Here is a 19,306-nt window from a genome sequence, read left to right as displayed (position 1 = left end):
AAGACTAATCCCAACGAAGAAAAGCAAGCTGTTATATATCAAAATTTGACAGCTACAAGCTCAGTGCAATATGGCGACCACGCCACCCAATGAGGTACTGCGCCGTCACACGGAGCGCTTCGTACGTTAATCATGGCTGATTTATTAGGGAAGGAGTGCCACATTTTATATTCTATTTTCGAAAACGGTAACGAGTTTTTCAAAATGGTCTCCGTTTGAGAGATCGCAACAGCTGCATCTTGTTAGTGTTGTACATATATTTGGTTTTTGTTAAAATTATTTGCGTGGATGAATATAAGTGTATTACTTCAAATGAAATAACATTGCGCCCCCTCGGCAATTTTGAAATGAATTTAGATATCAGTTTCTGTTATTCGAGCGTTATTCAATTTATACGCTGCACGACCTCGTAAATCAAATATCTGCAAGCATTATAGATTTATTGAGTCATTCATTCTGAGTAACGAATACATACATCATATTTATTGACATAGAAAGTCCTTTATATGTTATCCACTGAACGCGCTTAACAACGTCGATGGTCTAAATACACGTTGAAATTGATTTTTAAATTACCCGAAATGACTTTCCCCACACAAAAGAAAAAGTCTAAGGCTTTTCCGTGCCACATACGTCAAGGTTTAGCTTAATCCCATAGGGACGTTCAATTTTTATTGCGTTCGACCCCGACATATGGCCTAATACGGAACCAATATACTGAAAAACGATGTCAAAAGGGTTTACATATTGTTTTGGGGTGCACATTTGATGCGTCGAATTCTTTTATGAAAGTTAATATTGAATCTGAACATCAAAAGAACTCGCACTTGTAAAGTATAAATACCTATAAATGGCAGTAATTATTTTAATTTAGTTATACGACCATGATGTTTTTATCTTAATTTCGTAACGAATATTAAAAATGATTATCTTAACCACCAATGAGCAATTTCCATTTAGAATGTCAGCTTCATTTATAGTCTAGGAGCTTGATTAAAACCAGAAAGAGGGCGGGTCGAAGCAGCTATTTTGGCGTGCAAAAATGTTAAACGTTTTTATAATATATTGTGGCATGTCATCCATCCATCGTAATTATTTTAATAACATTTCGCTTATATGCCTCCAGGGTCACCGTGCAACGGCTTCGTAAATATATTTATAAATAACAATTTACTCGTTTGTTGCATTTTATTTAATGTTTTTATCATTCACATGTGAAACAGATGTTCCCTACTAAATAAACATAACTAATACCTAGCAACAAAACAGTCGTATAATAAAGTTGGGATCTATTGATTAATAACGCTATCTCAATATGTCTGATATATAAATAATTGATCGTTATCAGTTTTATTGTATGTTTAAATACATTACGCGACTTTATCAATAGCATTGAATGAATTAGTAATTAGGTATGTTAAATTATTACTTTTTCAATTAGTCTTACGCTTGTTCACAACCATTTACATATTATTGAATTAACATTGGATTGTCGATACTTAGGTACATATTATCTCTGTTTAATTTGATATTGTAATATCTCCTTACTCACTCTGAATGTACAGTTCATTGCAACCGATTTAAATGACTCCGTTATACGGCCCATGTACAGTTTGCAAAAAAACGTCGATGCTTCATTACAAAAGTTCTTTCATTTTCAACCCTTGATTCAATTATACTTTGCCAATTTAAGTGTACGCGAGCATACTGCATCGGGCACTAATGTATTATTCATATTGTGTTTTTGAGATAACAAGCAGCCTCTTAAGTCGATACACATCTAGTGGACTGATTGGAACTCCGCTAAGTAGATAGCAGTAATGTTTTACTGGCCTTTCGGAAAATCTATTACAATTAAAATGTAGACACGTCGGTAGCATACTTATGTACCAGCTTTTTGTCTTCGGAATGGTCTCGTATGTGCTGAGAAATTAATGATTTCAAAAAACAGTGTGAAGGAATTTAAGAATCCCATTTCAATTCTTTAACAGTTTCTTATAAGAATGTGTCTAGCCTTACTCGATTCAAAAACTGTTCTATAAATGAAACAATGTGTTTTTTTCTGTTAGCTGTACTAAAATGGTTCTTTAATTACACTGCGTATCGGTCCCGTAAATTCAAGTGAGGTTTTATTTAAATATTAATTACATTTTGTATACAGGTTGATTCCGTACGTTAAAGGTTATTTAACGACATTGAAAACGTGACTTTTTGTACAATAATTATGAAGTTATTACTAAAGAAAGCTATGTATTTAAACATGTGCGCGCTCAGTGTATACCTATATCTTACAATACTTATTAAAAAAGTGATTGATTTAAAAATAATACAATTGACATTAATAAATACTGAAATTATTAAATGACAAAAATTCGGTCTTATTCAAAATTAAGACTTAAGAGCTGGCTAATAACATGTCCGACCTGTATAACGCATGTAGATACCAAAAGAGGCGCGGCGGCTATATACTTTGTAATCGCCGAGGTCGATTTCGGACCACCCAAGCGGTAGGTAGCTCCGGCACCGCGTATACACAATACACATGCTTAGCTTAACATGTAAACTTTTATATCGTTACATAAGTTCGATTGCACCAAGCATCGCCGCAACCGTAAATTTTCGTACGATTTAATAATTTTCGTTTCAATCTACCAATTTGCGTTATTGGTCAGGAAATCTCGTCGCTTCGAATTTATAATGAGAGAGATTCGGGAAAGTAATCGGTAAGTCGATGACTTGAAATTCGTTTCACCTGAAGTTCGTGATTACGTTGATAAGTAACACTATGCACATTAAAACTCATTAAGAATGCTACATGAATTATTCTGTTTCTTCGATATATTTTATTATAACTATCGATAAGATATTAGTTCGATAGTTAAGAAATAATCAAACGTAATTACTTTCCCGGGTAAATTAAATGAATCAGATTACCGCAGCTGATCCAGTGAATACAAGGCCCAGTTACATTTATAACCTGAAAGCGCATGTTCAGCGCAATCGGACGCACTATTTTATCTTAATTCGTCTCATTAAGACTCGCCGGGCAAATATATACTTTACATAATTTTATCAAAGAAAATTGTGCGCGTGGGTATATTGTCGATTCGATCAGATTTAATGTGGCCATTCTAGTAAGATATGCGTGCACGATCGAGGCACGCCTCTGTCGAAATAAATGCTTTTCTAACTGACTGTGTCAAACAGTGGTTACGGCAAGATCAACAGCTTTTGTTATCGCTAAACCTCTAATGATCCTACAAGTGCGAATAACTACTTCCCGCACATTTACGACCACATGTTTCTCTCGAAAAAATTACCACTAGTATTCAAAAGGCGGCGATTCAGTAAAATAAAAGTCGTAAATCACATGGAAAAGTTTTACGAATTAGAAACAATTAAAACATTGAAGCAAACAACAGTTGTTGCGAATGTCCCCAGCGATTGCGGGAACATTGAGAATTACGGGCGGTTTACAGGCTATAGATCTTAGTCCAAAATTCTTTACGACTAATATAACTTGCGCAATCCTTTTGTCGCCCTGTAGGGGAAGGGGAGGGGGAAGTTGGACAAGTTTCTTTTGTTTGCGACACGTGTTGCAAAACGGGTTGGGCCTGACACTTGTTCGGAGAGTATCTCGGATACGACTTTAGTCGTTTTCAGTGAAATTATTATCGTCCATCTTAGGTTTGATGTTTAATAGCATACAAACAAGTTACCGAAGGAAATTTTCGAGATTATACCACCGATATTGGTAATTTATCGCTATGTATTTTGAAACGATAATAATAATATTGTCACTTAAATGCTCTTTGCCAATATTCTATATATATATATATATATATGTGTGTGTAACATTAATGCAACGTTTTAACACGTAATATGATATCAGTTTGAAGGGCGGTACCCTAGCAACTCGACTCCGGAAACCGATACACAGATGATGTTAAAGATTTGCGGCTTACGGAAATGTTCAGTGTCATTATATACCTATTAAGGTCTTTCACGCATCTTTTTTGCTAGCCACGAGTCCCGTCTCTTAATGAAGTCATTTCTGTCAAGTTTATTGCTGTTGTGGCATACGCCGGATTTTGAGAAAAATTTACAAGGCGCAAATTGACACTGAAGTTATACGAGGGTTAATTAGTCGCACATGCGTGAAAAGGATTTTTCAGTTTCTTTAATGGCATCGGTGAGATTTTTTGTTTCGTATATATAAGAACAGGTTACGTTACGTTTAAGCAACTGCATCGTTAAGCGTGACCGCGAGAGAATACTTGGTTTTCTCTAATTAATCCGAAGCCTTAGACTTTTAATTGCTCACAGTTGGAAGTCAGGGCTTATTCGTTAGACTTAAACAATTTCCTTATTATTGCTAACTTACATATATATCTAAGTAAGTGTATTTATGTTTCGTTAATAATATTATTAAGAAACGCTCAATAATAACGATTAAGGTATATTAGTTAGGTCCAACTAGGTATGTACTTATCGTTACCGAACTGGTTAAATCAAGATATAAATAACTGGAATAATAAAAGAAAGAAAAGGTCCCTATTTACGTTCCGCCCTCAAGTTTCTACGGCTTGGTCAATTAGCGTCACTCAATTAAGCACAACTCCCGTGCAGAGAAATTTTCTTAATTATTAAATAGGTGTAAGAGTGCTTACTCTTAATAATGAATAAGGAAAACTAAATCGATCTTCTGTAAGTAGCGGTTTTAACCTTACTACTGAATAATTACACCGGTGCTTTGTATTTATGATGAAATAATAGCGTTAAAACCTATGTATATAGGTAATTCGATTCGTCTTATTCATATTGATACAATCCAACAGAAATATACTGGACCCCCTGTATATACAGGAAATTATGATTACACACGGTAATGCTTACCCATGTATTAATTTCGGTGTGATATTCATAGGTATCTTTGTAGTGTTGTGAAAATATAGAATATAAATCTGTAAAGGTATGTTTGATGCTCACGCCAAAATCTCGATGAAGTTGATAAACTGAACACTTCAAGTCTACTTGAGCTGTTGTTCAATAAAGTGTATAGATAAAGCCGTACATGCACTGTGGCTTTAAAAGCAGCCTCGATCGAAGTACTTGAGATAATTAAGCCATTAAATCGGTTGGCAACCCTTTTACACTGTGAGAAGCGCTGTGCGGGTTCGTTCCAAAATGCTTTTATTTTTGTATCAATTTAAAAAGCAATATGTTATCTGAGTCTCTTAAGATGTTTAGAGGCGTTTTATTATTTCATCTCAGAATCTATGCAAATACGACTTCCAAAAGATTCGTTGCGCTTCTTTCAGAGTGCAATAATTATATGTTTTATTTATATAGTCGGAAGATTTTACTTATGAATTAATAAGTCAACATTTATTCGAACGTGCGACAATAACCAGATATAACTTTCATATACTTTTAAAGTAAAAAGTAATTATAAATCATTATTTACAAAAGCCTTCCTTATTGGCTCTCAACCAGTTACGCAAGTTCCAAAGTATTTTCGAAGAGGAATAAAATTGAGCTCAGCATGCGTGCAAACCTATACATTAAGAGTTCGACATGCAATGAAGACTTTCTATATAGATATATATATATATATACGCCCAACGCTACAGGTAATGTAGTTAGTCAGGGCTGTCCACTATAATGTTCCAAAAAAATATATATATTATTACGTGTAACTGTACTGTGGTTATGGCTCACTGAAATGTTACTGTTTTAAGGTAGTTATTTTTATAATTGCCAACCCTATACGCACGTGATCGAATTTTCACGACTCGCGGCTATTGGCCTCGTATTCGGCTGTCTCGCGAATCGATTTCTTGGTAACCGATTCGAAGATTTCGAGTAAGGAGGAGAATCGATGTACATTAATTATGTCCAGATCTTTTGACCTTTTACATAAAAGCAGTAATATAAAATTACAGACCTGATATAATTTGAGTGACCTGATATCGCGCGTATTATTATTTGTTCATTTTAATATGTATCTATAGATATGAAATTTGGAATTTACAACGACCAATTTGCATATGTGGATTGTTTATCCATTTGCTTTATAATTAACTTTGCAACTGATACTAATCCCCTTCGGCGAATGAAAGGTGTAGAACGCCATTACATTTATCAATATTGGCAGTTGAACGAAATGAAGCTGTCGTCACAGGCAATTGTACCGCCATTTCAACTAAGCTGTGTAAGACAACCACTCCCATTCAACGATCAAACCCTAAGCGAGTTACTGAATCTTCTTTTTTCTCTATTAAGTTGAAGTGGGTACTTAAACATAACCGACGTCTGTAAACGGCCAATGAACTATCTCCAATGTTTTAAGGCTTAAATTAATTTATTATTTTTTTGTTACAGGAGCGAATGGCTTGAGAAGACGAGGGAGACAAACTTACACTAGATATCAAACGCTAGAGTTAGAGAAAGAGTTTCACACGAATCATTACCTCACGCGGAGGAGACGCATCGAAATGGCCCATGCACTCTGTCTCACGGAGCGACAAATAAAAATTTGGTTCCAAAACCGAAGGATGAAATTAAAGAAGGAAATTCAAGCAATAAAGGAATTAAACGAACAGGAGAAACAGGCGCAAGCGCAGAAAGCAGCAGCAGCGGCGGCGGCAGCCGCGGCCGCTGCGCAGGGGCACCCCGAGCACTAAAATTGCGCGCGCGCTACCTACCAGTGATACGATCGCAGTCCGCCGAACAGTCTTTAGCTTGTGTTTGTAAATTGTTTGTAATTATTTTCGTTATTTAAGTGTTGTTCGGTTGTTGTGATTATTTTTTTAATTAATTATATTGAATTAGACTCATGTTTTTCTAATATCGAAGGAACAATAAACTGTTTAATGTTAGAATAGAAACGGGTCGTATTATTTTGTGTTTCGGGTTTTGTTTTTGTTGATTTATTGAATTTTACATATTTTAATTCGCGCTTTCGTGGTAAATGTTCGCGTTTGGAAACCAGTGCAATTTTTAGAAATCTCTTCCGTGTAACATAGTGTAGGTCTATTGTAGTTGGTTTTTCATGATGTGCTACCGTAGCGCCTCGACTTGGCAGCGTCGGCGATGAACTTTGTTACATTGTACAAATTTAATATGCCTACCAAAGAGACCCGGTCTCGTACCCTTAACGCTAAGTAAACAGTCATAAGTTAAATCGTCTATCTGCAATATCACATCGGACTCGTATAAAACCTTATAACCGCGCCATCTAATCCTTCAATACTCTCGCATAAGTATAGTGTAAACGTGGTCGTGTTCCTGCAGTTTTAATAGTCGGTGAAGTTTAACAAATTGCCATAATTATAAGTAGGTATTATTTTAGCGATTAGCCGTGTAAATAGTTAGGGTTATGACGATGATAATGGAAGTGAGCGGTTCGCGATTGCGCCGGCGCCGTGGAATGAGCAGAAAAAGTTACAAGGGAGTGCGGACGAATGCTTGGCGAGTGCGGGACGAGTCGGAGGGGAGCGGGCGCCGCCGGCCACCGGACAGGACTAGGTGAGTTTTTGTCAAAGTCCGCGGCATTATTTATCGAGTGGAGACGGTTGCGAAAAACTGACTCGTCGTCACCAGTCGATGCGCGACGCCATTTTTGAAATCGTCCATGCGAGACTTCTACGGTATTGCTGTTTAGCAATGTTTTAATTTACTCAGTCGATTCGAATTCGCCTTTGATCTTTCCCGACCGTCTCTGCTATCGAACCTTGAACAGCGCTTCACCCTTTCCAGCAACTCAATTACTTAAATTTTTCTGACAAATATTGTACGAGTCCTTAATAATCGCTTAGGTATAAATAATTATATAAAAATTATGAAGCAGCGCAAGTGTCCGAGATATGGCTCGTTAAATCATTTGGCATTTTTATTAAATAATTTAAAAGCATCACAACTAACGATTGGGTGTAAAACGAAAAGGAATAAAAATCAAAAGATTTTAAAAGGGTCTTTATTATTTCGTAAGTATGCATAATGACTTCATCGCTTCTATGCTATAAATGGTCGATGGGAACGTCTACTAATTAAATTGGCTATAGACAGTATTATCATTTTTGCCGGATACGGAGTCAAAGAGTCTAAAAACTGAATTCTTAAAGTCTCACTCAAGGTACCTATAGTTGTTGACAGAAAACTTGAAAATACCTTTCAACTTATTTGGTCTCCTTATTGATGCTGAGAAATGCTGCATAACTTAGCATATCTAAGTGTTAACATGTTAAATTAGGATTAAAATCATTTATAGAAACTTGAGCTACAGAAAAAACATGATCAACGGCATCGTTGCAACGAGAATCCATTGAAGCTGTCTGTATTACATTATGTACGTATTTTAAAAAATACATTTTCAAATAGCAATGATAAAATTTATTAAAAATATCTACATATATATTCCAATAAAACGTACGATATTCAAAATTAAGTCATAGATTTTAGAGATAAAATTTGTCGATAAACGGATATGAATTATTCAACGAAAATTCAAGATATATTTTTTGACGCAATTTATAAGGCTAACGCGTGCAAGAAGTGAAAAATGCATGGTGTGCAATATTTTTGCCGTCTGTATTTGGCCGCCATCTTTTCGTTCTTCGACCGAAATCAATTCAACGATAACAGATAATTATTTGGCCCGATACGAAAAATTATTGGATGTTGTGATGGCGACGTATCGCGTAAGGCGAATTTTTAAACGGCTCAATTTTGCGATGCAGCTCGTTTTGTTTTTTGATTTGAGATCAAATATTTAAACCTTTCGGACGTTTTATATAACAATATTCGCTTATAATAATAGTTACTCTCAGTAAGGCATCCATGTTAATTACGTCAGTATTTTACTTGAATAAAACATTAACGAGCTCGGTAGTCAATGAGCGATTAAGAATAATGACTAGTTCCGTGCAATGTTTCTCACTTAATTAAAACATACCGAAACATTAACGTTGGAGAGACAGATGCGAAAGCAAAAACACAATATATTCCTTGATAATTCGACCATTTGAGGTCGCGACGCAACGATGATTGTATACCTTAACGAAGTGCCGCCCTTATTTTTTTTCTAAGTATCAAAGAGCCATCGGTTACTTTTTTCGCAATAATTATGATCATAACTTAACATAATCATCTTATATACTTCGCTCGATAGACACATTTCGCGTTTTTTTTTATTGATTAGGTCCAGAGCATAAAACCTGTTCTGTTCCATTAAACATTGCTTTTATTGCGTTCTTTCAACCAGTTTCAGACACCTGTAGTTACGCATTGAAAATAAAGTTTCGAGAGCGTTGATAATTGTGTCCAGCATATAAGGCTGAGGAAATTTTCATATAATTACGACCATTATAATATTACATCGAAGGGTTTTCGAGTTAATTAGACCAAAACTTAAATAATGCATGACTGATTAATCAGTACAGGACTGGGTGCTTTTTTATTTGGCAAATTAATTGATATTCAGCGGCGGTTTCTTATTAAAATATCGCAATTTTATAAGGCTCCCGTGGACCTGTTTGGTGGAAATAAAAGGAGTGTTGTCGATGGTGCGGCGCGGGCGGGGGTCTGCCCATCGACCGCCCGTCGATGTTGCATATATCATTATGTACACGAAGGCCGGCCCGGCAGCTGAGCAAGATGAGAGATCTTTCTTATGTGAAGTCACCACGACGCGAGCCAACTCTCAGCTCTTATTTATTATTCGAGATATTCGTGAGGTTGATCGACCTTAACGTAAAGGAATTTCACTACGTTTTATAAATAATGATGATACATTTATGATACCTTTATTACTAATTAACTTAAAAAGATTTCTTCCGCTTTTGACTTATCCGTCTGGGTAAGTACGTAAATACTTTTGATAGGTATATTACAACATTGTATTCAATTGTTTTAATTAGGTACATATCCTTTTTAAATCACAAGTTATGAAACGGCATTCCTTACAATAACTCAACATTACATTTCCTTATGTGACAATTACTTTGTTAATTATAATTGTATACACTTATCTACTCCATTACTGAAGCTGCAAGAATACATTCCTCATAGCACATATTTACTAAGTCCAATACAGGAACTCCTTGCCGTATAAAGCAGTACGGGTTCGGTACACTCGTGTCGATACTATCTCGTCACCCGGCCTGCCCCGCGCACGACTAACATGTCCCATAGGTTACTCACCCGCATCTGAAGCCTTTAATCGATAACGATTTATTTAATTAACTGTACACGAGCACAATTCTACCTTCTAAGGTAATAGAATAATGCTTAAAGGAAAATTGCCCTTATGAGCCTTGAGCAATTTTGCACTTTTCACTGTATGGGATCTCGTTAAATCGTTTTAAATTCAATGTTCGCACATTAACTTTGACGAGTTCGATTATATCGAACGTTTATACTCACTTAGGTTTTGCTCGGGTATTAATTTACTTGTTACTTTTGTTAATGTCAATAATCTTTTGTAATTGTTAATGTAAATTTCTTAGACAATGACCGTAAGAGAATACTAATTAGGTTTACGTGTACAGTAGGAAGTTAGTAATGATAAGGTATGCAATACTGGTTACATGAGATGCAGTCTATCCACCTACGGGCAGCCGTCACCTACACTTACGAGTCTGTTTTTAGATTAACAATCCGTAAATGTCCTGCTAGGCCTAACGATATATTTGGAACTTATACCATCTCCTACTTACAACCTTCTTTGTAGATACATATGACATAATTTCATCCGACACATGTAGTTTTTCCACGATGTTTTCAACTCAATATCGTTTACCAGGATTTGAAATCTCGGTATTCGGTTAAGATCAACGTATTCATATATACCTACCTATATAGGGGGCATTTATTTATAATATTATGACACAAAATAGAATGCGAGAAAAACTACTTCGTAAATTGAACGGATAAATATTTATACAAAATATATAAAGCACATATCCTATTTCACTATCAACACAGATCATAAAACAAAAGTGCTTAACCGCTCCATGGAGTGTAATCGAGTTAACCCCTACAAAATCACGCAATAACCGATACGAAATATCGTTTTCCATGACAGCTATTAATTGTTAGCGCCAATGAGGCTTCGCATACTTGAGGCTATAAACAAACGCTATCTAACCGAACTGCCTACTTAATAGTCCTTTAGTATAATTGCCGCAATCAATAAGTACGCTACATACTGCAGACATTGTACTTCACACTGATACGTTAAAGGGTACTGTTGTTCGTTGAAGATAGTGGTCAATTCGTATTGATTTAAAATCGATTTTTCGCAAATCGAAATTTAAATTTTCACTACCACAAGATGGTAAACTCGATTTCGACTCGATGCCTCGATGATTTCGAATCGAAGATTTTATAATAACATATCGATAAATAGGTAGGTAAGCTACTAATGGTAATGTTATTATTATCTTTTTAAATTAAAAATGAATTACTATGACTTATTTTTCCCTAAAGTTGGAAGGTACCTTCTATACATCCCGCTGTAGTACCTACTTATAAAATTATGGTTTTGTTTAATTTTTTTTTAACTTATCTGCAATACGCACGACCTAGGTTGCCTAGACAGGATTTAATAAATACATGTTACGCAGATACAGTTTATAGAATTTCTTTTGAGTATTTATATTAGTTATGAGGACGTTTGATATAGGTATGTTTCACCGTGCCCAACAATGTTTTTTTACGTTTCTATAACATACAAATTTCTCCTGAAATTATAGGAATATAATATGAAATTTTCTTAGCAATCGAATATATATTTATATAGTTTATTTAAGTTATTTAAATTAAATAAACTATCGATCACAAATATTTGTACGATACCTATTATTATATTTTAAAATAATATAATAATAATTTGAAGTTTATTTTCATTTTCTCTACAATCAACTACTTATTTTCAAGTTCAATACAGTTTAATGTCAGTTGGACTTGGAGTTATAATTTTTAAGAATAAGGAAAAAACAACCGTTTTCAAAGCGTTTTTAAGCAAAATACGATTTGTTTAAAATCATTTTGAACATTTGTTTATAAATAGATTTGTCATGAAGGAAATATTTTAAATATGCGTTCAACAGTTATAATAATTTAAAGAGGCCTTTCATTATACTAGCTGTCCGCCCGCGACTGCGCCCACGTAACTTCTAACCTATTTAAAACCAGTTAATAAGAATCGAAGCATCTTTGATAACATTATTGATATCATCCTTAAAATATATACGAAATGTTTGAGCGTTATTTGAGTCATAGTGGGCAATTCACATAAAATTATATAATTCCGATTATAAATATCTTGGACTGGAATACATATTAATAATTTCTTTTTTCGTTAAATTGAATGTCTCCAAAACTTTAGAAACAGTGGTGGCTAATCTCGAAACTAATGAAATTTTAATTTAAAAAAATATTCACTTTATTTAATCGTCGTAATAATTTGAAATAGTCTTCACAGATTAAATATGGCAAAATATTAAAAAAAAAAAACGACTGCAGAGGTGCACGATCTGAACAAGATCATCCATATTCCGTTTAAGAGTAGAGGTACATAATGTAAAATAAGAAGACCATTTAAAACCTGGTTGAATTTTCAAGCGCCATAATTTAGTTTCAAACAAGATGTCTCAGAGTTATCTCATCACAACGATACATGTGATTTAGAGGTTATAAATCTCTTTCTCCATTTATTTACAGTCTGCATATCATTATTAAGGCTTATCTTATTTATATTTTAGGACAAATTCAATTCCAGGTATAAAAATCTTAATAATTAATGCGTAAGAGTTCAGTAATCGAATACGGTACGGGGCTTTTTTAAAATAAAATGTTTCAATAGACTTATAATATGTGAATTATGTACGACCTCGCACTGAAAATCCGAGAGATTTTTCAGTGTTAAGACATTTAGATGTGTCGATAGAAACCCTGACGTGTTTACCTAAATACTAAGCGCATTCTTTGGTTGCCTTGAAATTTAAATTACATGTCGTCTGCATAAGGTGACTCCTTTGCCATAAAAAAGTAAAAAATAACAGCCTACACACCCTTGGGCAAAGGTCTACTCCACTGCTTAATTTTTTTTCATCATACTGCTCTATTACGCCTTGTTAGTTATGCAGAATATCTATCGAGACGTGTAGCTTCACTCACGATGTTCCTCTTTACCGCTGAGCAAAAATACATGTAGGTTTTCAATGAAACTTAATTAATCACCTTAGATAAAAACATTTTAATATTATTTCAGTGGTTTTTTACTTCGTTTTAAATTTATGGGCAATAACCAGTCGGTATTAAACATCTTACAAAGTTATAAAAATACATTGAGACTTGGTATGAAAGATCTTTGAAAGTCATTATATAAATTTTACGTCTCGTTTTTTAGTTTAGTTAATTTAGTTAAATATAGTTTTTGACATTTTCTTCAATTGCTAAGATATTGACTAGGTATATAAAGCGTACCTACTCAACGCTGTCTATACCTACTTCGTAATCTTTTATAAGGTATAATCGTTTGTCCTGATTGACGATCAACACACAGCCAATACTACTGGGCCTAGAGAACTGAAATTTGCCAAATGCATTCCATAAAGTAAGTACCTATAAACTTTAACTTACCTGTAAAGTCCAGATGCGCAGCTAATCATAATTAAAATAATATTGTATAGGTAGGTACAGAGTTACATATATCAATTTGCGACAATCAAATGTATCTAATCCTTGTAGGCACTAGGACATAAACTTTAATATGGTGCCGACCCATTAGCGCATGTGACTGCCAATCACAATAAAGTTTAAAACAAAGTGTTTGTCCGCATAATAACTAGGTTGCGTGTAGATACGTAGCATTTATGACTCGTCCTGACAGTCGTCGAGGGACTGCGGTAAAACTGACCAATAAAACTTCATTATCTATCGCTTGTTCGCTTCCAACTTTCATTTTATTGGTTTATGACACCGAATGTCGTAAAACTCGAGGTGTGGTTTGTGGGTGACAAATTATGTGTCGTTACGTTTTTACGATTGCAATCCCAACAGTGTCGTCCCGATATCGAGTGATATTCATTTGTATAGTTTAATTTATTTAAAAGCCTTTAATATCACTTTGACGTTTATTGACTGTTAATTTCGTTAGTTCAAGGAACATGAAACAATATTAAGGTGTTAAAAGCATTGCATTTAATTAATTAATTGATATAAAACATTGTTTTCCTTTCATTGAATCTGATAGTTTAATAGATTTTTCAACAGTCTTCATGAAACGTGGGCGTGGCAACGTTTATGCAAAACTTTTAACGAATAAACACGCAACGAAATAGTGCAATGGTAAACTGATGTCGTAAATGTTTGTGTAGAAAAAGTAACTGTTTATACTGTGTGGACTATGTAAAAATTTTATACAATAAACCATAAATCAATCTGATTTGCGATATATTATTTACTACGACGAATGTCTGTGACGTGTTTTGTAATTATAGACACTACTTTAATGTCTCACAAAAATACTATTAAGATAGATATTTCAAAACCTGTTATGTGCAAGTGTGAATTTTATCAGCCTGTAAATGGTTCCGTACGTTTAAGATTCCCGTGGGAATTTACAGACTTAAGACTCTCCTTTAAGTTTTCCTGAAAATTAGAAGTAAAGTTTTTTATTTCACATTTTTTAAGTGTTAGAATCAATGTACCTAAGTAATGATTTATGAGGCAATACTGAAACAATGCTTATTTTCGCAGCTTTATTATATTTAACCTCTTATGAACTTTACATTTAAAAATAAAAGACTTTCATTTTTTACGTCACATGATGCGATTGAAAATAATTTTTATGTACCTATATCTAATTATGTATTTCTTTTAACACTTAAAAAATTATAAATTAAAATTAGAATTTGTTTATTTATATAGGTAGGTATCTAGCCTACGTTTACCTACCATGTCTGTATTCTATATGAGTATCAAATTTTAACGTTTTCGTCCTGTATGTTCGAAAATATACTGTGGCAGACAGACACGAGACTGAAACTATAAAAGGTCGGTTTTTTCAACCGATGGATTTACTGAACCCTAAAAACTATGTGTTATATATACCTATTTTTATTTATTTATGAATACAGTATATTTAAACGTTGTATTGGCGAATGTTTTTTTTCTCGCGTTGAATTTAATTTCAGGCTAATTGCAGGCATAGAATAACAAAATACGCATAAATTATCTTTTAACGATGGTTAAATTTATACATATATACCAATTAGGTACTTGTTTAGTGTTTCTGCGTACCCACATGCATTATTTTGTTTTTTGTAAAACTCGTCATACTAAGGAACGTATAGATTACCTGTCTACATAATAATATCTACATAAAAAATATTTTAAATTCTTACATTATGTACTTAATAGGTGTTATGTAATTCACTTAAAAATAATGCCTCATTTGCTATTTAAGTAGGTAGGTATATATTATTAATTTAGGGTTGTAATTTTTTTACGTGTTATATAAATTTATGAATATATAATTAATTATTAAAACAAGACATAAATTATGTTAATAGCTGACATTACTTATTATAATTTACATAATAATTTGATATCTACATACTAATTATCAGTCAAAGAACTATTGCTTGAACACTTGTCCTGGTTACCATAAATTGTTTCTATAATTCAATTAGGTAAATAAAAACATAATAATAAATGCTATATCTATTAATAAACAGGTTTTAATTTATATCGTTTGTTTTATATAAATGAGACAGGCATCATTCAGCTGCCTTTGACGGACTGTCATTAAGAGGCGCAGATGTTGGGCTTGAGACAGGCTGATCTAACTTATTACTATTTAAGTTATTCAGCTAAATTTATACTATAAAATACAGGTGCAGTTTAAGTAGTTTATGGTGATGGCACGCTCGCTACTTTCTCTTATAGCTACAATTACAAAAAAAAATAGGTAGGTAGGTAGGTATATGTATTTCTTGCTATAGGTAGGTAAGTAAAACAAAAAAAATATATATTTTACTCAATTTATTACGTGAGCAAGTATCTATATATTTATAATTATTATACAAATAAATGATAAATCTAAATTTTATTTAATGTTTTCATAAGACGAGTAGGTATAGTTATATTTATTTTCGTAGGGAATAATTGGGTACTTAAAGGCTTCCTTTGATTGATATTATTTTCTTCGATCTTCGATTTTAAAAATGTTTAAAAGTAGAACGCTTTTATATATATATTTTTCTAAGAGTTTCAGTTTCGTTTCGTGTAATCGTTAAATATGGGTTAGAGTTCGTAGTAACATTGTATGTACGCCTTTATTCGACACGATCAAATTTTATTACGTCAATATACAACTTTCATTACATCAGCTAAGATCGAAGGTGTAATTATCGTAAGTTTCTTCAAGGGATAATCCTAACATTTATATGTAAATATTGCAAAAACCATCTTCACACACGAGGCACGAGGCACGGCCAATGGTCTGTAACCAATCGAGGGCTTCCAAGCAAAAGTGAATAAATTAGAAAAGATATAAATTGTCGGAGGCGTTTTAATTGAAATCGCAGTTGTTAATTGAGTGCGTAGCGCAGTGCGCATGCGTCCCCGCTGATTTATTATACTCAACTATTTACTATCCGAAGCACGTATGGGCTTGAATGGGTATTGCATTTTCTAAACACTTCAGAAATTATTTAATTAATTCGAAATATAGAGTTATGGCGGCAAAAAACTGACCTCCTTCAAATGTATCGCGATACATTTTTATTTATTTCTGAGAATTTGTCGGATTGCAACGGCGGTATTATAACAAATGTATTGTCTTTATATGGATTCAACGATGATTTAGTATCAATAGATACAAGTACTCACAAGTTCGTGTAAAGATTACCATTATTTAATTTATAAATAAAAATGGTAAAATATTTTGTATTGTATATTATAATATACTTAATAAAAGTATTCGATATTTCATTCGTAGCTATAATTTATTTTGCATCTATTTTGTATACTTATAAAAATTGTAATAAAATAATAGTTATATAAATAAATTATTTTTGTTTCTTTAGTCGTAAATAATTTTAAATTATATTTTCATTTCGTTTAGCTACAAAAGTAAAATTATTTGAATTTAACTATTCTTTATTATTAAAGTTGAAACGAGGTATATAAGAATTTTTATTTATTGATGATATCTTACTTTTGCTAGGTAAGTAAGTAGGTAGATATTATTAAGCATAACAAAGGTAACGAAATCTGAAGGAAAAGTTAAAAACAGACTTACAATACCTTATTATAGGTAGGTATATAGGTACGTGCTATTTATACCTCTAATACACATGTAGGGAATTTAAGCTATTTTTATTAAAATTCGACCCTAAAATTGAGATAACTAAAAACTCTATCAAACCGTAGCTTCGGGGACCGTCTAGTAAATAACCGGAGAGGGTTTAACCCTTCAACTTTTTCTCGGGGCCTCAGCGACCCCTATCCGTCTTCTCAGAGATACGGCGTATATCTTTATTTATCATTCTTTATTGCTCCAAACTCTGTCTCGCGGTATTGTTCGAGATTAAAGTAGAAGCCTATTGGATTTTATCTCTTTTGATTAACTTTAGAGAAAATTCTATTTAGGTAATTTCGTTTTGTATAAGAACATAGGTATTTTGAATTAAATTGCTACTGAATTTCGATTCGAATACTTATTTAAAATTAACATACAACATGGAAGTGTATGTTGTAAATAAACTCGTTTAAATATTAGTAATTTAATTTAAATACTAAACACAAAGCAGTTTTATCTACGTCGATTTGATATCAACACACTAGTTAAGAGGAGGAAGCTACTATAATTAAGATTTCATCAGATCTATGACCAATAATAAAGACCCGTCACATGGTTCATTAGAATATAGAATATGAAGTGTAAGGGAGGTCCAATAAGAATGGCAGTTTAATGAGACCCCGCCCAAGGAAAGTCACTTGAAACTCGATCTGAAATATTTTGTAAACGATACTTAATATTATTATACTTATAATATTTCTTATGGGATACATACTTACGTAAAACAAGAATGACAATACGTACCCACCTACCTACCTATATTTGAACCTAAAAAAATATATTTCGATGAGAAAAATCGGAGAATTTACAAGAATTCTATGAATACCTATTATATAATAAAATCAATAAAGTAAACCAAATAAGTAATTCGTTTAAGGTTATCAAAGAAAGATATACCTAACAACTATTTAAATTGCCTATGTAATATCTATTTGGGTAATTTACCTAAATTTGTTTAACAGTTTTTCATCAGTGACAAATTATGGTTGGTTTTAAATATAATAATGATATTCAGGTAGAAATTTAAATTATTCAAAAGCGAGAACCGGTAGTAGTTTCATACGGAAAGAGTAAGTAGCAACTCAACCAAATAATTGCTATTCTATTCACACCGAGAGGGCGATTTATGCCCGAATTATTTCCTTGTTGTTTTATTAGAGGATTTGTCACTCGCCCCAGCTTTTATAATTACCCTAGATATCGGGTAACTTTTTAGATTGGATTTATGTAAAAGGCTTGGGTTCAGTTTCAGTGGATTAGAACTGCTTTGTGGATGTAATTAGGTGGGTTTCGGAATATTGTTGAACATAGTCTTATAGCGTTATAGCGTTTATAATAAAATAATAGTCTTATAGCGTTTCATATAAGATAATATACCAGTTGGAAGTTAGATTGAGATGATTATATATGCGATTTAGAATTAATGTTTTAAGCCTATTTAATGTTTTAAATTGAATAATCATTAACATATACATCGATATATTAATATAAATATCTACCTATTTAATAATGAGTAAGAGAGTAAATAAAAATGATACAATTCACCTCGATAGGTTTGCCATATCGACTTAAATAACCAAGAGTCTGTGTTAGTAGACACAAATATTTTTTTAAATATAATTATTGATTTAACAGCGCCAATATTCATTCAAATGTAAAATACTTTTATAAGGTAGATATGTATTTTATTATTTAGACATAGGTGCTTAGGTACCTGTTTTTTTTTTCATAATACACTTATGACTAAAAGTAATTATCATGTGTGGAATATATTACCTATAAAATATGTTTCGTAAATAAATAATATGAATATAGTTTAATCATACAAAATTATAAATCTCAAATTTAATTTCAAATACTAGTAACGCCATCTATCGTAGTAGTGCTAAGAACTTTCTTTTATGAATATTTAATAAATATATATTCGGTATC

At 32.9% G+C, this 19,306-nt stretch overlaps 1 protein-coding gene across 2 annotated transcripts in view; it reads left to right on the top strand.

Moving 5' to 3' along the window:
- Positions 1 to 19,306, top strand: part of LOC125067199 (homeotic protein ultrabithorax) — a 119,352-nt gene that overhangs the window by 83,484 nt on the left and 16,562 nt on the right. Inside the window, exon 2 of one of the 2 annotated variants that reach the window (XM_047675648.1) lies at positions 6,385 to 6,761. In XM_047675648.1, the coding sequence (XP_047531604.1) occupies positions 6,385 to 6,686 (302 nt within the window). In that variant the 3' untranslated portion in view covers positions 6,687 to 6,761. Of the gene's footprint in view, positions 1 to 6,384; positions 7,531 to 19,306 lie in introns of both variants that reach the window. The other variant, XM_047675647.1, reaches the window with a different exon arrangement.

Source organism: Vanessa atalanta, chromosome 11 (assembly GCF_905147765.1).
Source record: "Vanessa atalanta chromosome 11, ilVanAtal1.2, whole genome shotgun sequence".
NCBI classification, from domain to species: domain Eukaryota; kingdom Metazoa; phylum Arthropoda; class Insecta; order Lepidoptera; family Nymphalidae; genus Vanessa; species Vanessa atalanta.
The sequence above is the reverse complement of the archived record's forward strand: the minus strand, read 5'-3'. Positions and strand labels throughout refer to the sequence as shown.